Consider the following 18,003-nt stretch of genomic DNA (forward strand, 5'->3'; position numbering starts at 1 on the left):
AGGCTATAACCTTATCAATCACTTGATATTTCAAAGTCGTAAAATTTACGATCATTTTATCTTCAATATTATATTATCAGTTCACTGACATTGTTTCCACCCCTGGACCATCTCATAGTAAAACTGGAGGCAACAGAAGACACAAGTAATTTGATCCTTTGGTATACATCAAAACAAAGGTATTACGGTGCACTCTGGTTGACTGTGTTGCTTTGAAGTTGTGTAAATTGTTTCCAGTTTTACTATGAGTTAGTCTAAGGGTGATATAACATCAGTGATAGTAACCTCTGGAGTAGTAAGAATGCCATCATTTATGTTTATGCCAATTCAATAAATCCCCCAGTTCAATAAATCCCCCAGTTCAATAAATCCCCCAATTCAATAAATCCCCCAGTTCAATAAATCCCCCAGTTCAATAAATCCCCCAGTTCAATAAATCCCCATATTTTTTCAGCATGGAAAATGAAAAGGACCCCACTTTTTGATGAAAGTCCCCATTACAATCATATAGATTAAGAAAGTAAGAAACACTATAAATATTATTAAATTATTGAATGTTTCTAATGATAAAGAACACTAACCACAAACCCTATAATTTATTTCTCAGACATTTATACAGTGATATCAGTTATCAAAATGACGTCTTTCATATGTAATTATTTAAACATACATGAAATACCATATTTTACCCAATAAGTGTCCAGGGCACTTAAAAAATAGAAAAAATATGAAAACTGGTGTTTCATAAGACAAAATTATTGCAAACTTCAAAAGGGTGAGGGGTGCTTATATGGATATGGGCACGTATTGGGTCGAATAGGGTATAAAACCGAGAACCAGTTTGATGCATTAACTGTGTCATTTCACAACTAATGTTTATAAGACATCATACATGTTTGTGAATGATTTTCACAGCTATTTCAATTCATCAAAACTTATGGTTTTCAATAAATTACTGAAGAAATATAAAAAATGTCAAAATTCTCACATATAACTTTGAATCATTTAATTGCCAGTAACTTACTGGAACCTGTAGATGTATGCTTCATTGAAATACACTAAGTGTAACAGGAGAGGAGAAGAAAATGTATCGTAATGTTCATAATGGCCCGGGCTCCAACCTGAGGCCTGAGTTATGAAAAGAAAATGCCAGTTTTAGAATCAATGAGAGATACAGGCCTTCTGGTTCTCTTGCATCACCTTGTATATTTTCAGTCTTCTAATACAATTTTTTTTAGTTTTCCTAGAATGGGATAAGGAATGTTTACTTGAATAATGATATCAAGCTCAAAATTGATTGGTTCAGTTAAAATAAACATTGGCTGATAAGACTAATAATACACAACATTGAGTTGACCTATAAATTATCACTATGAACTTCTTGGCTATGTGATTCGTAGGAAATATCCAATATTTTTTTTTAAGTAAACATACTAAATTCATGGAAAATATGAACATCATCATTTCCTATACTAATTATAATTCCCATTTCTTGATTGATTAAAGATGTTAATGTGTACATATTACGGATTTATCTTTATCATCCATTGAGACTGTGTCCTAGTCAGAACAGAGTTTATTATTACCAGGAACATTTCACTTAATAACATCAGAAATGTAACACCCGATAAGGTTGAAAAAACTAACATTCTGGGTTAGCGGGGGTGTTCACTCCTATATTTGTATTTAGATTTATGTAGATATACATGTATATGTATGTAAAACTTTATTTTTAAAAATCTTTTCAGAATACATCACTGCTGTACATAGTGAACACATGATACAGTTAGCCTGATAGAAAGATGGCCAACCTACAACAAGTGTGGTAAGTAGTCATGGAGACCAGATTATTATTGATTTAAATGTAAAATGTAAGGAGTGGACAAACCTGTCTAAAAGGACCAAGGGGGAATCCTATATAAAGACCTATAAATTAATGATGTACATCACAATAAAAGTGAGGACAAATAGAAACCTGTCTAAAACGACCCAGAGAAAACCTGTATATAAAGACCTATAAATTAATGATGTACATCACTATAACAGTGAAGACAAATAAAAACCTGTCTAAAACGACCCAGAGAAAACCTGTATATAAAGACCTATAAATTAATTATGTACCATCACTATAACAGTGAAGACAAATAGAAACCTGTCTAAAACGACCCAGAGAAAACCTGTATATAAAGACCTATAAATTAATTATGTACATCACTATAACAGTGAGGACAAATAAAAACCTGTCTAAAACGACTCAGAGAAAACCTGTATATAAAGACCTATAAATTAATTATGTACATCACTATAACAGTGAGGACAAATAAAAACCTGTCTAAAACGACTCAGAGAAAACCTGTATATAAAGACTAATGAGTATTAATGATACACATCACTATGGTAAGGACAAATAACACCTGTCTAAAATGACTCATAGAGAACCTGTATATAAGGACCTATAAATTAATGATGTACATCACAATAACAGTGAGGACAAATAGAAACCTGTCTAAAACGACCCAGAGAAAAGCTGTATATAAAGACCTGTAAAATAATGTTGTACATCACTATAACAGTCATGACAAATAAAAACCTGTCTAAAACGACCCAGAGAAAACCTGTATATAAAGACCTATAAATTAATGTTGTACATCACTATAACAGTCATGACAAATAAAAACCTGTCTAAAACGACTCAGAGAAAACCTGTATATAAAGACTAATGAGTTAATGATACACATCACTATGGTAAGGACAAATCACACCTGTCTAAAACGACCCAGAGAAAACCTGTATATAATGACCTATAAATTAATGATGTACATCACTATAACAGTGAGGACAAAAAGAAACCTGTTTAAAACGACTCAGAGAAAACTTGTACATAAATACTAATGAGTTAATGATACAGACCTAAAGACCTATAGATTAATGATGAATATCACTATAAAATAGAAACCTGTCTATAACGACTACATTGGAAACCTGTATACAAACTTATAAGCTAATGATAGATATTGCTGCAGTGAAGACAAATAAAAACATGTCTTTAAAGACCCAGGGGAAAATCTGATTTGAAGACCTATAAGTTAAGAATATACATTGTTATATTAAGGACAAAGAAAGGCATGTTTATGATGATCCCAATGTAAACATATACAAACCTTTGTAACTTAATTCAGTAAAAGGACAAAGCAGATTTCATATTCTTTGTATTAACATTGATGTGAGATTCAAAAAAAAAAATTGAGTAGAAATTAATATTTACTTGGTGTATATACCAGGTAAATATAAATGTCTAAATAGGTGTATTATTATGAAAACGCTTGTAACTGCTTAATTTTACTGAAGTTATATATAACAAACAAAGAAAAATCTTCTATTCAGTTATTGATTGTGGTTTTAGGGCGAAACTGGACGCTGGAGGACCAGGCCTTGCTTCACAGTTTCATGGTAAGTTTACATTGTAATGAGTATTTCATTGTTGTTATTGTCTGGCTGTGTATAGACTTATATGTATATTTCCTTATTTTACAATGTGACCTTTGACCCCAAGTAGGGAAAAGGCTTCTTGAAGCTCTATTTCCTATACCATAAGGCCTCTGAACTTCATACCTATTAGTTATTATTAGTAATCCAACTATATATATGTATACTGCTAGTGTTACTCCAGTGCATTCCAGATACCATTTTGCATATCCTTAATTTACATACTAACCAAAATATGATGAACATAATCTTGTACCAGAATACATATTTTTTATCTAGAGCTTGAAAATCAAGATTACAGACATTGCGAAATTTGCTGGGCCGACAGACATGTCTGCAAAATTTGACTCGGACTCCCTATTTTAAAATCAGGTCTAGACAGAACGTCCGGCAATTATCAAGTACAGGAAGTTGGCAGAAATTGCGTCTCTTTGCAGGTGCTGAACCTGGCAAAAACGTAAACTGCATAAGATATTCATGAAAACAGCTGCCTGGATACTAATAGCAGGAAGCTATGTTTACTTCAACAATTCATGTCTGGCAAAATCTTCTTCAGTCCGGCTTACTGACAGTCCTTGCCAGTCTGAATGTCCATACATTTTTTTTCAAATTTCGCAATGTCTGAGATTACTGTATTCTCCCCAATAAGTTCTTCTCCCCCAAAATCCATTGAGCCATTCCTCCCCCTATTTGATTTAGTATGATTCTATGTGATACAAGGCAATCAAGGGACTTAAATTAACCGGCTTGTTTGAAGTGCTCTGTGTGCTATTTGGAGTAAATACTATACACAGTTGATATTACATGTGAACACTTATCTGTGCTATCAGTTTTATCAGATATGACAGCTATAGACTCTGTTGATGTTGTGATTAAATGATTCACAGTGCACTACGATATGTTATTTTAATTGCTTTGATTTAATAAATTAATTATGGGTGGAAACTGGTGGAATTAGAAGCTACATAATTTAAAGACCAATAGCATTAAAAAGGTCATATTCTAAATAAATGACACATATACATGGATGACCTGCCATAGTTGATGCAATAAGCACCTTATTTGGTCAAATATGTTAACATGTATCCGAATTGGTCATTAAAATAAATAAAATTTGTATCAGCCATTTATGTTATCTTGTAAAAGTTAATATTTATTAATACTGATATTGAAGTTAATATTTTAAGATAGTGACAGTGATAAAAAAGTGGTATTAAAACCTCCCTGACATCCAACTATACTACTCTTCCATGTCTAAGTTATGAGTTCAAAACTCATGAGGACAGTTGCAAGACAATGACTGTAGGTTGATGGTTTTTCTCTCAATACTCAGGATTTCCCTTGGATTCTCTAAACCTGGCACATATTTAAATGACCCTTGCTTTTAATAGGATATTACTTACCATAATAAATAAATTTGATATAAACTGAATCAAGAATGATATTTAGAAATAGTTACGAATAATTTTGTTTGCAGTTTACATTGTATTTGGCAACTGTTTCATGTGTTAAGGTGCTGGGAATGGTGATGGCTTGATTGTGACGGAGAACATGTGGATAGACACTGCTAACTGTGAGGCCTCCAGAGGTAAGAACTCTAGTTAAAGATACGGGGGATTCAAAGCATAATTATATACAATTATATTTGGACATATACTAGTGGTTTTAGAACATTTTCTGAAGTTTTAGGGCTCTGCACAAAAATTGATGAACATCATACAACTATGTACTATTGGACATACATAACCTAAAATCTTGATGATATGACCTTATTGTATTACACTTATCCAACTACGGAAAGAATTAAATATATAGGCTTGCTTGTTCTTTTATCTTTCTGACTAAACCATCTGTAAATAAAAATTGTTCATTCAGAAATGAAACTATTGTGGAAAAATTGTATTGGTCTTCTAATGTAGTCAGAAATAACTGAAGTTCTGTTTTTCTTGTAGCACGTAACCTACAGATTCCCAGAGGACGTGGAATTGACACTGTCTTTCTATTGGATATCTCCGGAAGCATGGCAGAGGAAAGCCTGTCCCAAATGAAAGCTGTTGTGCTGGAAATACTCAAAAGTACAGTTTTGTTGTTATGCCATTGCGGCCTTAAAATGTAGGGATGTATTTGTGTTTATCAGTATTACTCACATTTCTGTCCCATCATGTCCTGTACAGTTCTGTCCCATCATGTCCTGTACAGTTCTGTCCCATCATGTCCTGTACAGTTCTGTCCCATCATGTCCTGTACAGTTCTGTCCCATCATGTCCTGTACAGTTCTGTCCCATCATGTCCTGTACAGTTCTGTCCCATCATGTCCTGTACAGTTCTGTCCCATCATGTCCTGTACAGTTCTGTCCCATCATGTCCTGTACAGTTCTGTCCCATCATGTCCTGTACAGTTCTGTCCCATCATGTCCTGTACAGTTCTGTCCCATCATGTCCTGTACAGTTCTGTCCCATTATGTCCTGTACAGTTCTGTTCATCATATGTCCTGTACAGTGTACAGTTCTGTCCCATCATGTCCTGTACAGTTCTGTCCCATCATGTCCTGTACAGTTCTGTCCCATCATGTCCTGTACAGTTCTGTCCCATCATGTCCTGTACAGTTCTGTCCCATCATGTCCTGTACAGTTCTGTCCAATCATGTCCTGTACAGTTCTGTCCCATCATGTCCTGTACAGTTCTGTCCCATCATGTCCTGTACAGTTCTGTCCCATCATGTCCTGTACAGTTCTGTCCCATCATGTCCTGTACAGTTCTGTCCCATCATGTCCTGTACAGTTCTGTCCCATCATGTCCTGTACAGTTCTGTTCATTATGTCCTGTACAGTTCTGTCCCATCATGTCCTGTACAGCTCTGTCCCATCATGTCCTGTACAGTTCTTTCCCATCATGTTCTGTACAGTTCTGTCCCATCATGTCCTGTACAGCTCTGTCCCATCATGTCCTATACAGTTCTGTCCCATCATGTCCTGTACAGTTCTGTCCCATCATGTCCTGTACAGTTCTGTCCCATCATGTCCTGTACAGTTCTGTCCCATTATGTCCTGTACAGTTCTGTCCCATCATGTCCTGTACAGTTCTGTCACATCATGTCCTGTACAGTTCTGTCCCATCATGTCCTGTACAGTTCTGTCACATCATGTCCTGTACAGTTCTGTCCCATCATGTCCTGTACAGTTCTGTCCTATCAGGTCCTGTACAGCTCTGTCCTGGACCCAGTAAAGGGGTAAAGCATTTAAATTTTCAATGATAACTGGTATACAGGAGTTTATGGTCATAGTATTGAAGAGGTATGGAACTCCACCATGAACACAGAGACCCCTGAAGGGGTCAAATTTTTTATATTGATTTCAATGAAAATTTATATTAAGATTTGTTTTGGATCACTATAATCAATTATTGCTGATAAGGGTCAACTTATCAGGACAGGAACCATTATGACAGTTGTCAGTTTTCTAGTTTGTATTACTGATATTGGTCTGATGTATATCCTTATGTTTACAGGTATTCAGGGATGTTTATTTGCTCACCAGAGGGAAGAAAATGTAGCCATAGTAACCTTTGGACACACCACTACCGTAGACTGCCATTTGACAAATGATTATGAGGAAATAAGAGCATCTGTGGGTAGGTATTTGGGAGATCATTTTGAAATCTCTTTCATATGAGGGTATGAAGGAACGGAGTATTCACCCAAGTACAGTGTTATATTAATTCAGGTGGTAAAACCTGAGGCTCTACAATGATCTTGTATTATAAACAGCTTTATTTCCCTTGGCAAGCTTATCATATATAATATTACTGAAAAAAAATGAGAGAAAAAATATGTGTAAGAATAAGAATTGCTCATCAAATCATTTTATAGTTATAATGATCAAGTATATGTTTTATGACAGTGCTTTATGTTGTTAGATTTGAAGTTTTTATTTGAATATTTTAACAACTTTTTCTGTAGAGGAATTTTTAATGTAGAATTACTAATAATACAATACAAAAAATCCCTTGTGTACTGTACATGGCCAATGATTGTACATAGTCAGTTGTCACTACTGAGGCAAAAGTTAATGGAATTTAAGAATATTTCATTTGTTCAGTAATAAAATCTGATTTCTTAAAATAAAAAATATTCTCATTTACAGATCGGCTGTGGGCAGGAGGCCGATCACCCATGTTGGCTGGAATGTACATGGCTTTGTCAGCCATTGCAGCCAGAGGTTTGTAAATAATTACATGATAATATAATTATCAGGTATATACATATCTTTTTTCAGCTAAAACTAACGATGTAGACTTGTTGGGTACTAGGTATGCATATTGCAATGCCTGACAGGCAGCCATCTTGGATTTTGATAATTAGAGTTTGTTATAGCTGTTTTTTAGAAAGTATAAAAAGATCTGTCTCAAATTTTCAGACTTAGACTCTCATAGGATCTTAGTAATTTGTGCATTGAAAATTGTATCCTGAGCAAAAGCTTTTGTCACAATTAATGATAAAAGAAATACATGCATGTCAGAACTCTGAGACCATTATAATGATCAACATTAGTTTAGCTAGCTCTTAAATACAAAAACTTGACTTTAACAGGGACAGAAACTGTCATCAATGGAATGTCGGTCCACCCAAGAATAATTCTTGTGTCAGATGGCCATGCCACAAACTCAGAGTATATACAAGGAACGGATCAGACAAGCACCCTACCAGTGGAAGATTCTGTGAGTTTTTAGGTCACCTGAGACGAAGTCTCATGTGATCTATTCTAATTGCCTTTTGTCTGTCGTTGTCGTCCGTCGTATGACGATAAACAATTTACATTTTTGACTTCTTCTCCAAAACTGCTGAACAAAATTTGTTGAAATTTTGCAGAAACCTTTCATGACCAAAGGTCAACCAAAATTGTGAATTATATGGTCCCAGCCCCCCAGGGGCCAAAAGGGGTCAAATAGGCTAAAACTTCAAAAATCTTCTTCTCAAATTTCAGAAATGATAGAATCAAATACTCTTCATAGATGGAAGGGCCTTTAGGTCCTTTACAAAAGTTGTGAACTATATGACTCTGGGGTGTCAGGTTCCCCCCGGGGAGGGTGTTAAGTTTACTACAATAGTTTATATAGGAAAAACATAGATGTGAGCATTATTTAGTCATTTGTTGTAGGAAATACTGTAAGTAAAATGTTGTCAAAATTATCAGCATGAATGACCATTGAATCCTATGAACAACTTTTCCACGGCTTACATCCAGGGGCCTGAGGGGTGGGGCCAAAATGGGTCAAATAGGCTAAAACTTCAAAAATCTTCTTAAATTCCAGAAATAGTAGAATCAAATACAGATGTACTCTTCATAGATGGAATGGTCTTTAGGTCCTTTGCATAAATTGTGAATTATATGACCCTGGGGTATCACATTTTCCCCTTAGGGAGGGAGTCAAGTTTACTATAGTTTATATAGGAAAAACACATTTATGAGCATTATTTAATTAATTTTCATAGGAAATGAGTAAAATTTTGTTAGAATTATAAGTCTGAGATAGTATTTTAACATCATATCCATATTGGTCCTGGCTGATCCCCTAGGGGACACAGGGACAGGGCCAAAAGGTGTCAAAATGGCTGAAATGTCAAAAATCTTCTTCTGAATTTGAAATTTGATGTATAACCAGATACTCTTCATAGATTAAAAGGTCTAATGTCCCTTTACAAAAAATGTGAATTTCATGGCCCTGGTAGCTCAGATTTTTCTCTGGGTAGGGGGTCAAATCTATTATAGTTTTTATTGGAAAAACACATTTATGAGCATTATTTGCTCTATTTGCATAGGAAATGAATCAAATTTATTTAGAATTACTAGTCTGAGATAGCATTATAAAATCATATTCATGTTGGTGCTGGCCGACCCCCAGGGACCATTAGGGTGGGGCCAAACACGGTAAAAATGACTAAAATTTCAAAAAATCTTCTTTCTAAATTCAGAGATTTGATGGAACCCAATACTCTTCATAGATTAAAGTAAAATTTATAAAATCACTGACTGATTTCAACGGCCTGATAGGCCAATAAATATAGTATTTATATGTCTTTGTTTTATTCTGTATCCGAACTCAGGTGACAGCTAAGGCCCATGGGCCTCTTGTTGTCTTTTCATTAAAGATGCTCCACCGCTGACAAATGGTATTTTTTCACTATAAAAAACAGGAGCAGACAATTTAGTATTTTCTCCAGTTACAAAAGTTACTTACTTTACACCATTACCACCATTGAAAAGTTTGAGCTTCTAAGTTTCCATCAAGTTAAAAATAATTAATTGCATCCCGAAAAAATTCTGTGACACTATATCCTATATGGAATGAAGTATTGATTGCGCATGCACCAAAGGCGAAATGAATTATTTTATATTATTTTTTGTGTTAATTAGGCATATATATACAAGATTAAACACCAATTATTGTTCAATGATTAACATCATTTATGCTCTGTCTTTAAAAAGAGATGCAATATTGCTGTAACTGATTTCAGTATGAATTGTTAAAAAAAGATATATGATTACAAGTAACCTCTTATTTATCTACTGTTTTGTTCTAACATTCAGTAAGAAACAATAAATTTCTTCCACACTACCTTATCACTGAAAATGTATACTTGGGTTAAACATTCACCTAAATGAGACAAAAATTTAAGCATCAAAACTAGGCCATTCTTGCTCTATATTAAAGAATGACAACTTGAAATTAAAGCCGATTCTCCTCTGGGATGATGAAAGGCAAAGAATTAATTAAACCTGTATTTCATGATTTTAAAATCAACAGTGGCCCAGGTGTCGGTGAGCTTGTATATGCCATGTCACAGCGTCTGTCGTCGAACCTTCAATATTGCCTGAAAATTGCTACTAGTCATTAAGTACGGAATAGATTTTAACCAAATTTGGTCAGAAACGTTTTTGGAGGAAAGGGATTATATATTATGTATTTTGCATATAAATGGTCGCTCTGGATGGGCGAGCCAGATAGGGAAAAAATATCACAAAAAGTTGGCTAACTGTTAACATGATTGAATGATCTTCTTATTTGTACAGGAGTCAATATTGAATCTGGCCATTAGACTCGGGGCTGACCAGCACCCAATCAGCTGTGTACCTGTAGGAAATGCAAATGAGGTAAAACGAAATTTCATTGTAAGATTGATTATTGAAACAGAAATTGACTTGAATAATTTATTGCTTACAAAATTTTGTAATTGTTCATGTATTTTATAATTTGATTTTATATTTTTTTGTGCTAGAAGCATGTTCCTCTGTCATTATGTTACGCCACATGGAGTTAGAATTAAAATGATTGACTAACACATCTTTGTTCTGATTGGCTATGGCCGACAATGCCTTAGTTCTGATTGGTTACTCTAAGAATATTTTTATATTTCAGGACTTCCTATTGGAGATTGCTTCTAAATCAGGAGGTCACCTTGTACCCCAGCAAGACGTCCATAGAATTGGCCGATACTTCAAAAACCTGGTATATATAATGAAAGAATATACTGATACTTGAAAAAAAACCAATATTCACTATATATATAAAAAATTGGCTGATACCCAGTATTCAAAACTGCTGAAATTTTATATTCATTGTGATTTTACTTGAAATTACAAAAATTTTGATTTAAATATTTAAACACATAAATAACTGGCTCTATATGGTACTAAAAATGATTACTAATAATGCAGAGTTAAGATGTGTTCCTTCATTTTCAAATTAATAAAACTATAAAAAGGTTATTTATATTAAGAAGATTTTCCGTAATGCAATCATAAACTTTTTGTTGTAAAATATTAAGACATAATTATCTCCCCTTGGGGGTAGGTATTGATTGTGATATAATGTGCTTAGGAACATTAGGTCATAATTTTCTCCCACAGGGGAGGTAACTCTGTATTATGCAAAAACAGAATACCCAGAGTTTATTTGGCACTGTATAAAGGCTACCAAACTGTAGCCCAACAGTTGATCATGAATACCAAAGGATACAATGAAACACTTTGCTAATGATATTCACTTAAATCTAAATGTACTTTCAGACTGAGGTGACCTCTATGAAACGTAAACACGACCTTACCACCAAAGATCCTCAAGTGTTTGCCAACTTAGCCCGTTCAATGCTGAAGGATGTGAAGGACTCAGACATTGTAAGTCACCGCTCTATCATTGTTTGTAACAACTTGATGTTGTTAAGTACTTGTTATTGGTTTTCTTTGAGTTACCATTCACAACTTTCCTTGGTCTTCTAAACATGATATATCTTTAAATAACCCTGGCTGCTAATAAGATGTTAAAATTAACCTATATGCCATCATCAAATTTTTAATTCATGTGTTATAGTTATGTTTGCATTGCCAATATGCATCCTCTTCTCACATGAGTCAAATAATAAAAATCCTGAAGAATCCTAAAGTGAACTCCCATTAGATACCTTAATCAATCAATGCATGCTATGTTAGATGTTGTGTTCACCTCCCTTACCCGAATCAACGGCTGTTGTATTTATCTCCCTTTCTGCAATCTACAGTTATTTCTGTTGTCTTAATTGCTCACTCGCCCCAGTAAATGGCTGTTTCTTTTACCTCCCTAACAGGAAGACATGATGCTTATCCTCCTGGAGACAGACAACCTTAGCAGCTGTAAAACAAAAGAGGATGAGATCCTTGATCCCCAGCTGCCCCTGATGGGAGCGAGGGTCCGAAGGGGCAAGGACTGGGCATGGGGAGAACAGGACCTACGGGGACCAGGAACTGTCACCAGCCACTGTAACCAAATAGGTGGGTAGTTTGTTAAAGTCTTACTCTACCAGTATTTAATGGATATTCTTAGGGGATGCGATGGTTAAAGATATCACACAAATTTCATGTATGGAGAATTCTTTTGCAATTGGGATTTTCAACGGAACTTTTTTAAATTGACGTGATACCATAATTGTAAAAAATATGATAAAAATGCTTTTTCATTCTTTTTAGCTCACCTGGCCCGTCCATCCGTCCGTCAACATTTCCTTTTAATCGCTACTAGTCATAGAGTTCTGCATGGATTGTAACCAAATTTGGCCACAAACATCCTTGGGGGAGGGGAAACAGAACTTGTATAAATTTTGGCTCTGGTCCCCCAGGGGCAGGAGGGGCGGGGCCAAATAGGGGTAATAGAGGTAAATCCTTTAAATCGCTACTTGTCCTAGAGTTCTGCATGGATTGTAACCAAATTTGACCACCAACATCCTTGGGGGAGGGGGAACAGAACTTGTATAAATTTTGGCTCTGGTCCCCCAGGGGCAGGAGGGGCGGGGCCCAATAGGGGTAATAGAGGTAAATCCTTTAAATCGCTACTTGTCCTAGAGTTCTGCATGGATTGTAACCAAAATTAGCCACAAACATCCTTGGGGGAAGGGGAACAGAACTTATATAAATTTTGACTCTGGTTCCCCTGGGGGCAGGAGGGGCGGGGCTCAATATGGGAAATAGAGGTAAATCGTTTAAATCGCTACTAGTCATAGAGTTCTGAATGTAATGTAACCAAATTTGGCCACAAACATCCTTGGGGGAAGGGGAACAGAACTTGTGTAAATTTTGACTCTGGTCCCCAGGGGCAGGAGGGGCGGGGCCCAATAGGGGAAATAGAGGTACATCCTTTAAATCGCTACTAGTCATAGAGTTCTGAATGGAATGTAACCAAATTTGGCCACAAACATCCTTGGGAGAAGGGGAACAGAACTTGTGTAAATTTTGGCTCTGGTCCCCCAGGGGCAGGAGGGGCGGGGCCCAATAGGGGTAATAGAGGTAAATCCTTTAAATCGCTACTTGTCCTAGAGTTCTGCATGGATTGTAACCAAAATTAGCCACAAACATCCTTGGGGGAAGGGGAACAGAACTTGTATAAATTTTGACTCTGGTTCCCCTGGGGGCAGGAGGGGCGGGGCTCAATATGGGAAATAGAGGTAAATCGTTTAAATCGCTACTAGTCATAGAGTTCTGAATGTAATGTAACCAAATTTGGCCATAAACATCCTTGGAAGAAGGGGAACAGAACTTGTATAAATTTTGGCTCTGACCCCCTGGGGGTGGGAGGGGTGGGGCCCAATAGGGGATTTAGAGGTTAATATTAAAACCCTTCAGAAAAGAAACAATGAACCTGTATTCAGAACATTACTTGGCATTACAAACCAGGTGAGCGATACAGGCCCTCTGGGCCTCTTGTTCTCTTACCCTGTGCACCACTTTGTGTCTCTAATACATGTGTCACCTATACAAGTGAGGATGATGTAACCTCAATGAATCGTTGTCTTTGGCGTCTTTGTATATAATATTTAAGGATTAAAGTCTCTTTCTGGTGGTTCTATCGAAGGATAAAGTTGAGTAGGGTATCGATATTTGGAATGGACCGCGAAGCGGTCCATGAAACAAATATCGATACCCTACTCAACTTTATCCTTCGATAGAACCACCAGAAAGAGACTTTAATCCCTATATTTACAGTCTTAACTATTATTTTCATAGCTCAAAATTTACACTTAATAGTGTTTATGGCATTTATAAGACTAAAATTGGATTATATCGTTTGGTTCCGACAGGCATTTGGAACAGCCACTCGAAGTGGCGGAAATTCCCGCCAATTTATCAATGAACATACAAATAAAATTAGTTCCGTCTGATGAAGCATATATCTGGTGTTTTCCCGGTATGAAACTATAAATCGTTATATTTATCCGTTGGAAAAAACACCATGATGCAAAGCAGTTTGGTTTTAATCTTTTGCTTCGTATTATTACACACGCTTACACAATTCATAACGTGGCAGGATATTTAACGTAGTTGTGACGCGGCGTCCGATTCAAACCGCCTGTGTCAAGGAGGTGTGACAAACAGAGAGTTTCTTCGATTTTGTGATCACTTGAGTTCTACTTAATCAGTTCACGTTTGAAATTACTTGAATACATGGATGTTTTCATAGTTTCATGACATTATTTCCGGATTTTGGAGATTTTCAAATGTATCGGAACGTCGTTTCGAGTAACATGTACAAACACAGGTAGGCCCACTACTATAAACGTTTACCGCTCTCAAAATGTTAGCTTATATTTATATTGTTGTTTCAAACACTTCAATAAGTATTAGAGATATCTTTTACAAGTATTGTAAAGCTACAATTGTAGGATTCCGTTTCATTGATATTTCGAAACACCCAAACGTACATTGTGTAGGTAGGCTATAAGTAAGGAGGGCCTACTATCGCCGATTCACAGTAGATAACGTACAGGACTTGTCTGTCCCGCGAGGTGAACAAAAATGCATTGTCGTGCTAGGTCGTTTTGGTTAAACTTATCCAACTAAAGACTGATGTTGTCCTGATATATCTTATCCATTTGCGTATAACCAAAGATGTTAAATGTTGTAGCGAACAACACAGACTCACCAACACACACTCACCGACACACAACATGTAAACATTGCGACGTCATCGGAATGTGCAAAACTGTACATTGTACAACATTGTTTATTTATCATACCCACGGAAGCATTACTAAAAGAGGTACGGTAGTAACATAAACAATGTAACTTTTCTACATTTGTATTTACACACGTACATGTATATGTGTTGAAACCTATTTTGATACCTACATGTTCACCGAACGTACGTTCGGTACTGAAAACACCAAAATTTTCTGATTTTGACCATCAACGGGGTTTATACTATCAATTCACCACTGACTGTAAATATTTATGTATATTCACTAATAATGTCACCTTGGTAACAACTCTAGGTTGGTATACGTGTATATGGATATTTACTTATAATGTTACCTTGGTAAAAACCTTAGGTCGGTATATATGTATATTTACTTATAATGTAACCTTGGTAACAGCTATAGGTCAGTATATATGTATATTTACTTATAATGTCACCTTGGTAACAACTGCAGGTTGGCTGACTGTACAGTGGGATCTGAACAACGTCAGTGGACGCTATAGATATGGAGCTGAAGACAAGTATGACTTGGTGGTGACACAAGAGCCCCGTATCCTGAGTGAGGACGAGCTGATTGGCACTGGGTGTTTAGTGTGTAGAGGTCAGTAGTGTGAAACACTTGTCTTTTCAGGTGACCTGAGTATTTACATATTCTAATCGCCTTTTGTCTGTCTTCATGCATCGTCCATTGTGTGTTCATTAACAATTTACATTTTCGACATCTTCTCCAAAACTGCTGAAGCAAATTCTTCACAAACCTTATGAAGCGTATGCCAATAAAAATGTGAATTATATGGTCCCCACCTCTAGGGACTGTGGGAGGGGCCAAAAGGGGTCAAAATGGCTAAAATTTCAAATATCTTCTTCATCATTCGCAGATAAGGTACATTGTACCTAGAATCAAATACTTTTCATAGATTGAAAAGTCTCCAGGCCTTCTACCGAAATTGTGAATTTCATGGATTAGGGTCTTAGATTTTCCCCTGGGAAGGGGGTAAATTTTACTGTAGTTTATATAGGAAAAACACATTTATGAGTATTATTTGCTCAATTTTCATACGAAATGAGTCAAACGTGGTTAGAATTAATAGACTGAGGTAGCATTTTAACATCATATCCATATGGTTTCCGGCTCACCCCCAGAGGCCAGAGGGGTGGGGGCAAAAAAAAAAAAAGGTCAAAATGGCTAAAATTTCTAAAATCTTTTTTTAAATTCATAGATTTGATGGAACCAAATATTCTTCAAAGATTGAAAGGTCTTAAGGCCCTCCCAAAATTTGTGAATTTCTGGGGTCTTGGATTTTCCCATGTATTGGTTCCAATAAGCGCCCAGGGTGGTTAAAAAAATGAAAAATAAAGGGACGCTAAATAGGACCAAATTTGGGCTAATCTTTCACAACATTAATGTGCAAAACCATTTATCAATTTACAAAAGAAATCAAATAGAGAAACCTAGCATACAGTTTTCATAGTTTCAGTTTGTATTTCAGTCAAAGTAAAAGAAATCAAGGGCAAAAAAAAGGTGAGGATCCAAAATAATTTGTGGGCTGTGGTCACTGAGTGGTAAAGATGTCCCCACATATTTTCACCAGCCACCTCTGGGTCATGAGTTAAAATCCCAAGTGAGGTAGTTGCCAGGTACTGTCCGCTGGTCAATGGTTTTTGTCAGGGTACTCTGGCTTTCCTCCACCAACAAACCTGGCGGGTCCTTAAATGACCCTGGCTGTAAATAAGATGTTAAACTAATGAAACCCAGAAAAAAAAAAAAGGATTTATTATAAATGATATGAATTCACTAATTGCAGACAAAGATTGGTCGTACGGCTTTCAAGATGGCGGGCCTACAAATGTAGGAGTAGTGTTTGATGTGAATCCTAATGGAATCATCAGGGTAAGAGGATTCTTAAGAGGAGAAAATCTTTAATTTTCATGACTGCAAACTTATATACAGTCAAATCTGTCTTTAAAGACAACCTAAGACACAGAGGAAAAATGATTCATGGATATGAAATTGAATCAAAATACCCTTTAATCTAATTATGCATAAATTGTGGAAAATATTAATCTGCGAAGACAATCTTTCGCAAATTTACCTCTATCACAAAATTTACAAATTGAAACAAAACATATGCACATTAAGTTGGTTTACAGTCTTGCCAACTAACAGGGAATATTAATAGGAACTTTATCTGGTGTAATTGGTAAGTCTGTCCTACTGTAAAAGCAACTGTTAAAGATGCTCCACCCCTGACAAATGACATTTTTTTTCTCTTTCAAAAACAGGACAGACGATTAAGTATTTTTATTCAGATACAAAAGTTACTTACTTCACACCATTACCACAATTGCTTCTAATTTTACTTCAAGATAAAAATATTAAAATTAATTAATTGCATCCTGAAAAAATTCTGTGGCACTATGTCGTATATGGAATGCAGTACTGATTGCGCATGCGCCAAAAGCTAAATAAGTTATTTTAAATATTTTTTGTGTTAATTAAGACATATCTACACACAATTAAACACCAATTATTGTTCAAATGATGGGTATCATTTATGCTCTGTCGGCGATGGAGGATCTTTAAATTATATCAAGAAGAAATTCTTCATTGAGATACAACATACAGTTAAGTTTGCTTAAAGTTTGCTTATCTTTTTATCCATTTAACAGGTTCGCTGGCCTAATGGACACATGAACTCATATAAGTACGGATGTGAAGGAATGTTTGATGTTAAAATCTGGTATGTAAAATTTCCATAAATCTTGCAATATTTCCCTTGCTCCAGATTAGAATTGACCATGAAATTTGTTATAGCAAAATTAAAGAATTCAGATTTTTTTCTTCTGTGTTTTGTAAGTTATTGCCAAGGAATGCCATTGCCGAGTGGTTAATAATACAACACACTACCGTGACCCCTGAAAGTTTAAGCTCATTTGGGGCAGGTGCCAAGTACTTAAGTACCAAAGTCTGTGGTTTTACTCTGGGTATTCTTGCTTTTCTCTTTCTTTTGAAACTT

At 35.7% G+C, this 18,003-nt stretch overlaps 1 protein-coding gene across 1 annotated transcript in view; it reads left to right on the forward strand.

The window, feature by feature from the left end:
• LOC138333558 (uncharacterized) overlaps window positions 1–18,003 on the forward strand; it is a 38,184-nt gene that overhangs the window by 1,010 nt on the left and 19,171 nt on the right. Inside the window, exons 2-15 of the mRNA XM_069282012.1 lie at window positions 1,749–1,825; window positions 3,404–3,450; window positions 5,000–5,074; window positions 5,439–5,561; window positions 6,995–7,117; window positions 7,630–7,704; window positions 8,076–8,203; window positions 10,558–10,638; window positions 10,904–10,993; window positions 11,554–11,661; window positions 12,108–12,291; window positions 15,441–15,587; window positions 16,792–16,877; window positions 17,657–17,727. Coding sequence (XP_069138113.1) covers window positions 1,803–1,825; window positions 3,404–3,450; window positions 5,000–5,074; window positions 5,439–5,561; window positions 6,995–7,117; window positions 7,630–7,704; window positions 8,076–8,203; window positions 10,558–10,638; window positions 10,904–10,993; window positions 11,554–11,661; window positions 12,108–12,291; window positions 15,441–15,587; window positions 16,792–16,877; window positions 17,657–17,727 — 1,361 coding nt within the window. The 5' untranslated portion in view covers window positions 1,749–1,802. The remainder of the gene's footprint in view (window positions 1–1,748; window positions 1,826–3,403; window positions 3,451–4,999; window positions 5,075–5,438; window positions 5,562–6,994; window positions 7,118–7,629; window positions 7,705–8,075; window positions 8,204–10,557; window positions 10,639–10,903; window positions 10,994–11,553; window positions 11,662–12,107; window positions 12,292–15,440; window positions 15,588–16,791; window positions 16,878–17,656; window positions 17,728–18,003) is intronic.

The sequence above is a fragment of the Argopecten irradians genome, chromosome 10, assembly GCF_041381155.1.
Source record: "Argopecten irradians isolate NY chromosome 10, Ai_NY, whole genome shotgun sequence".
NCBI classification, from domain to species: Eukaryota; Metazoa; Mollusca; class Bivalvia; order Pectinida; family Pectinidae; genus Argopecten; species Argopecten irradians.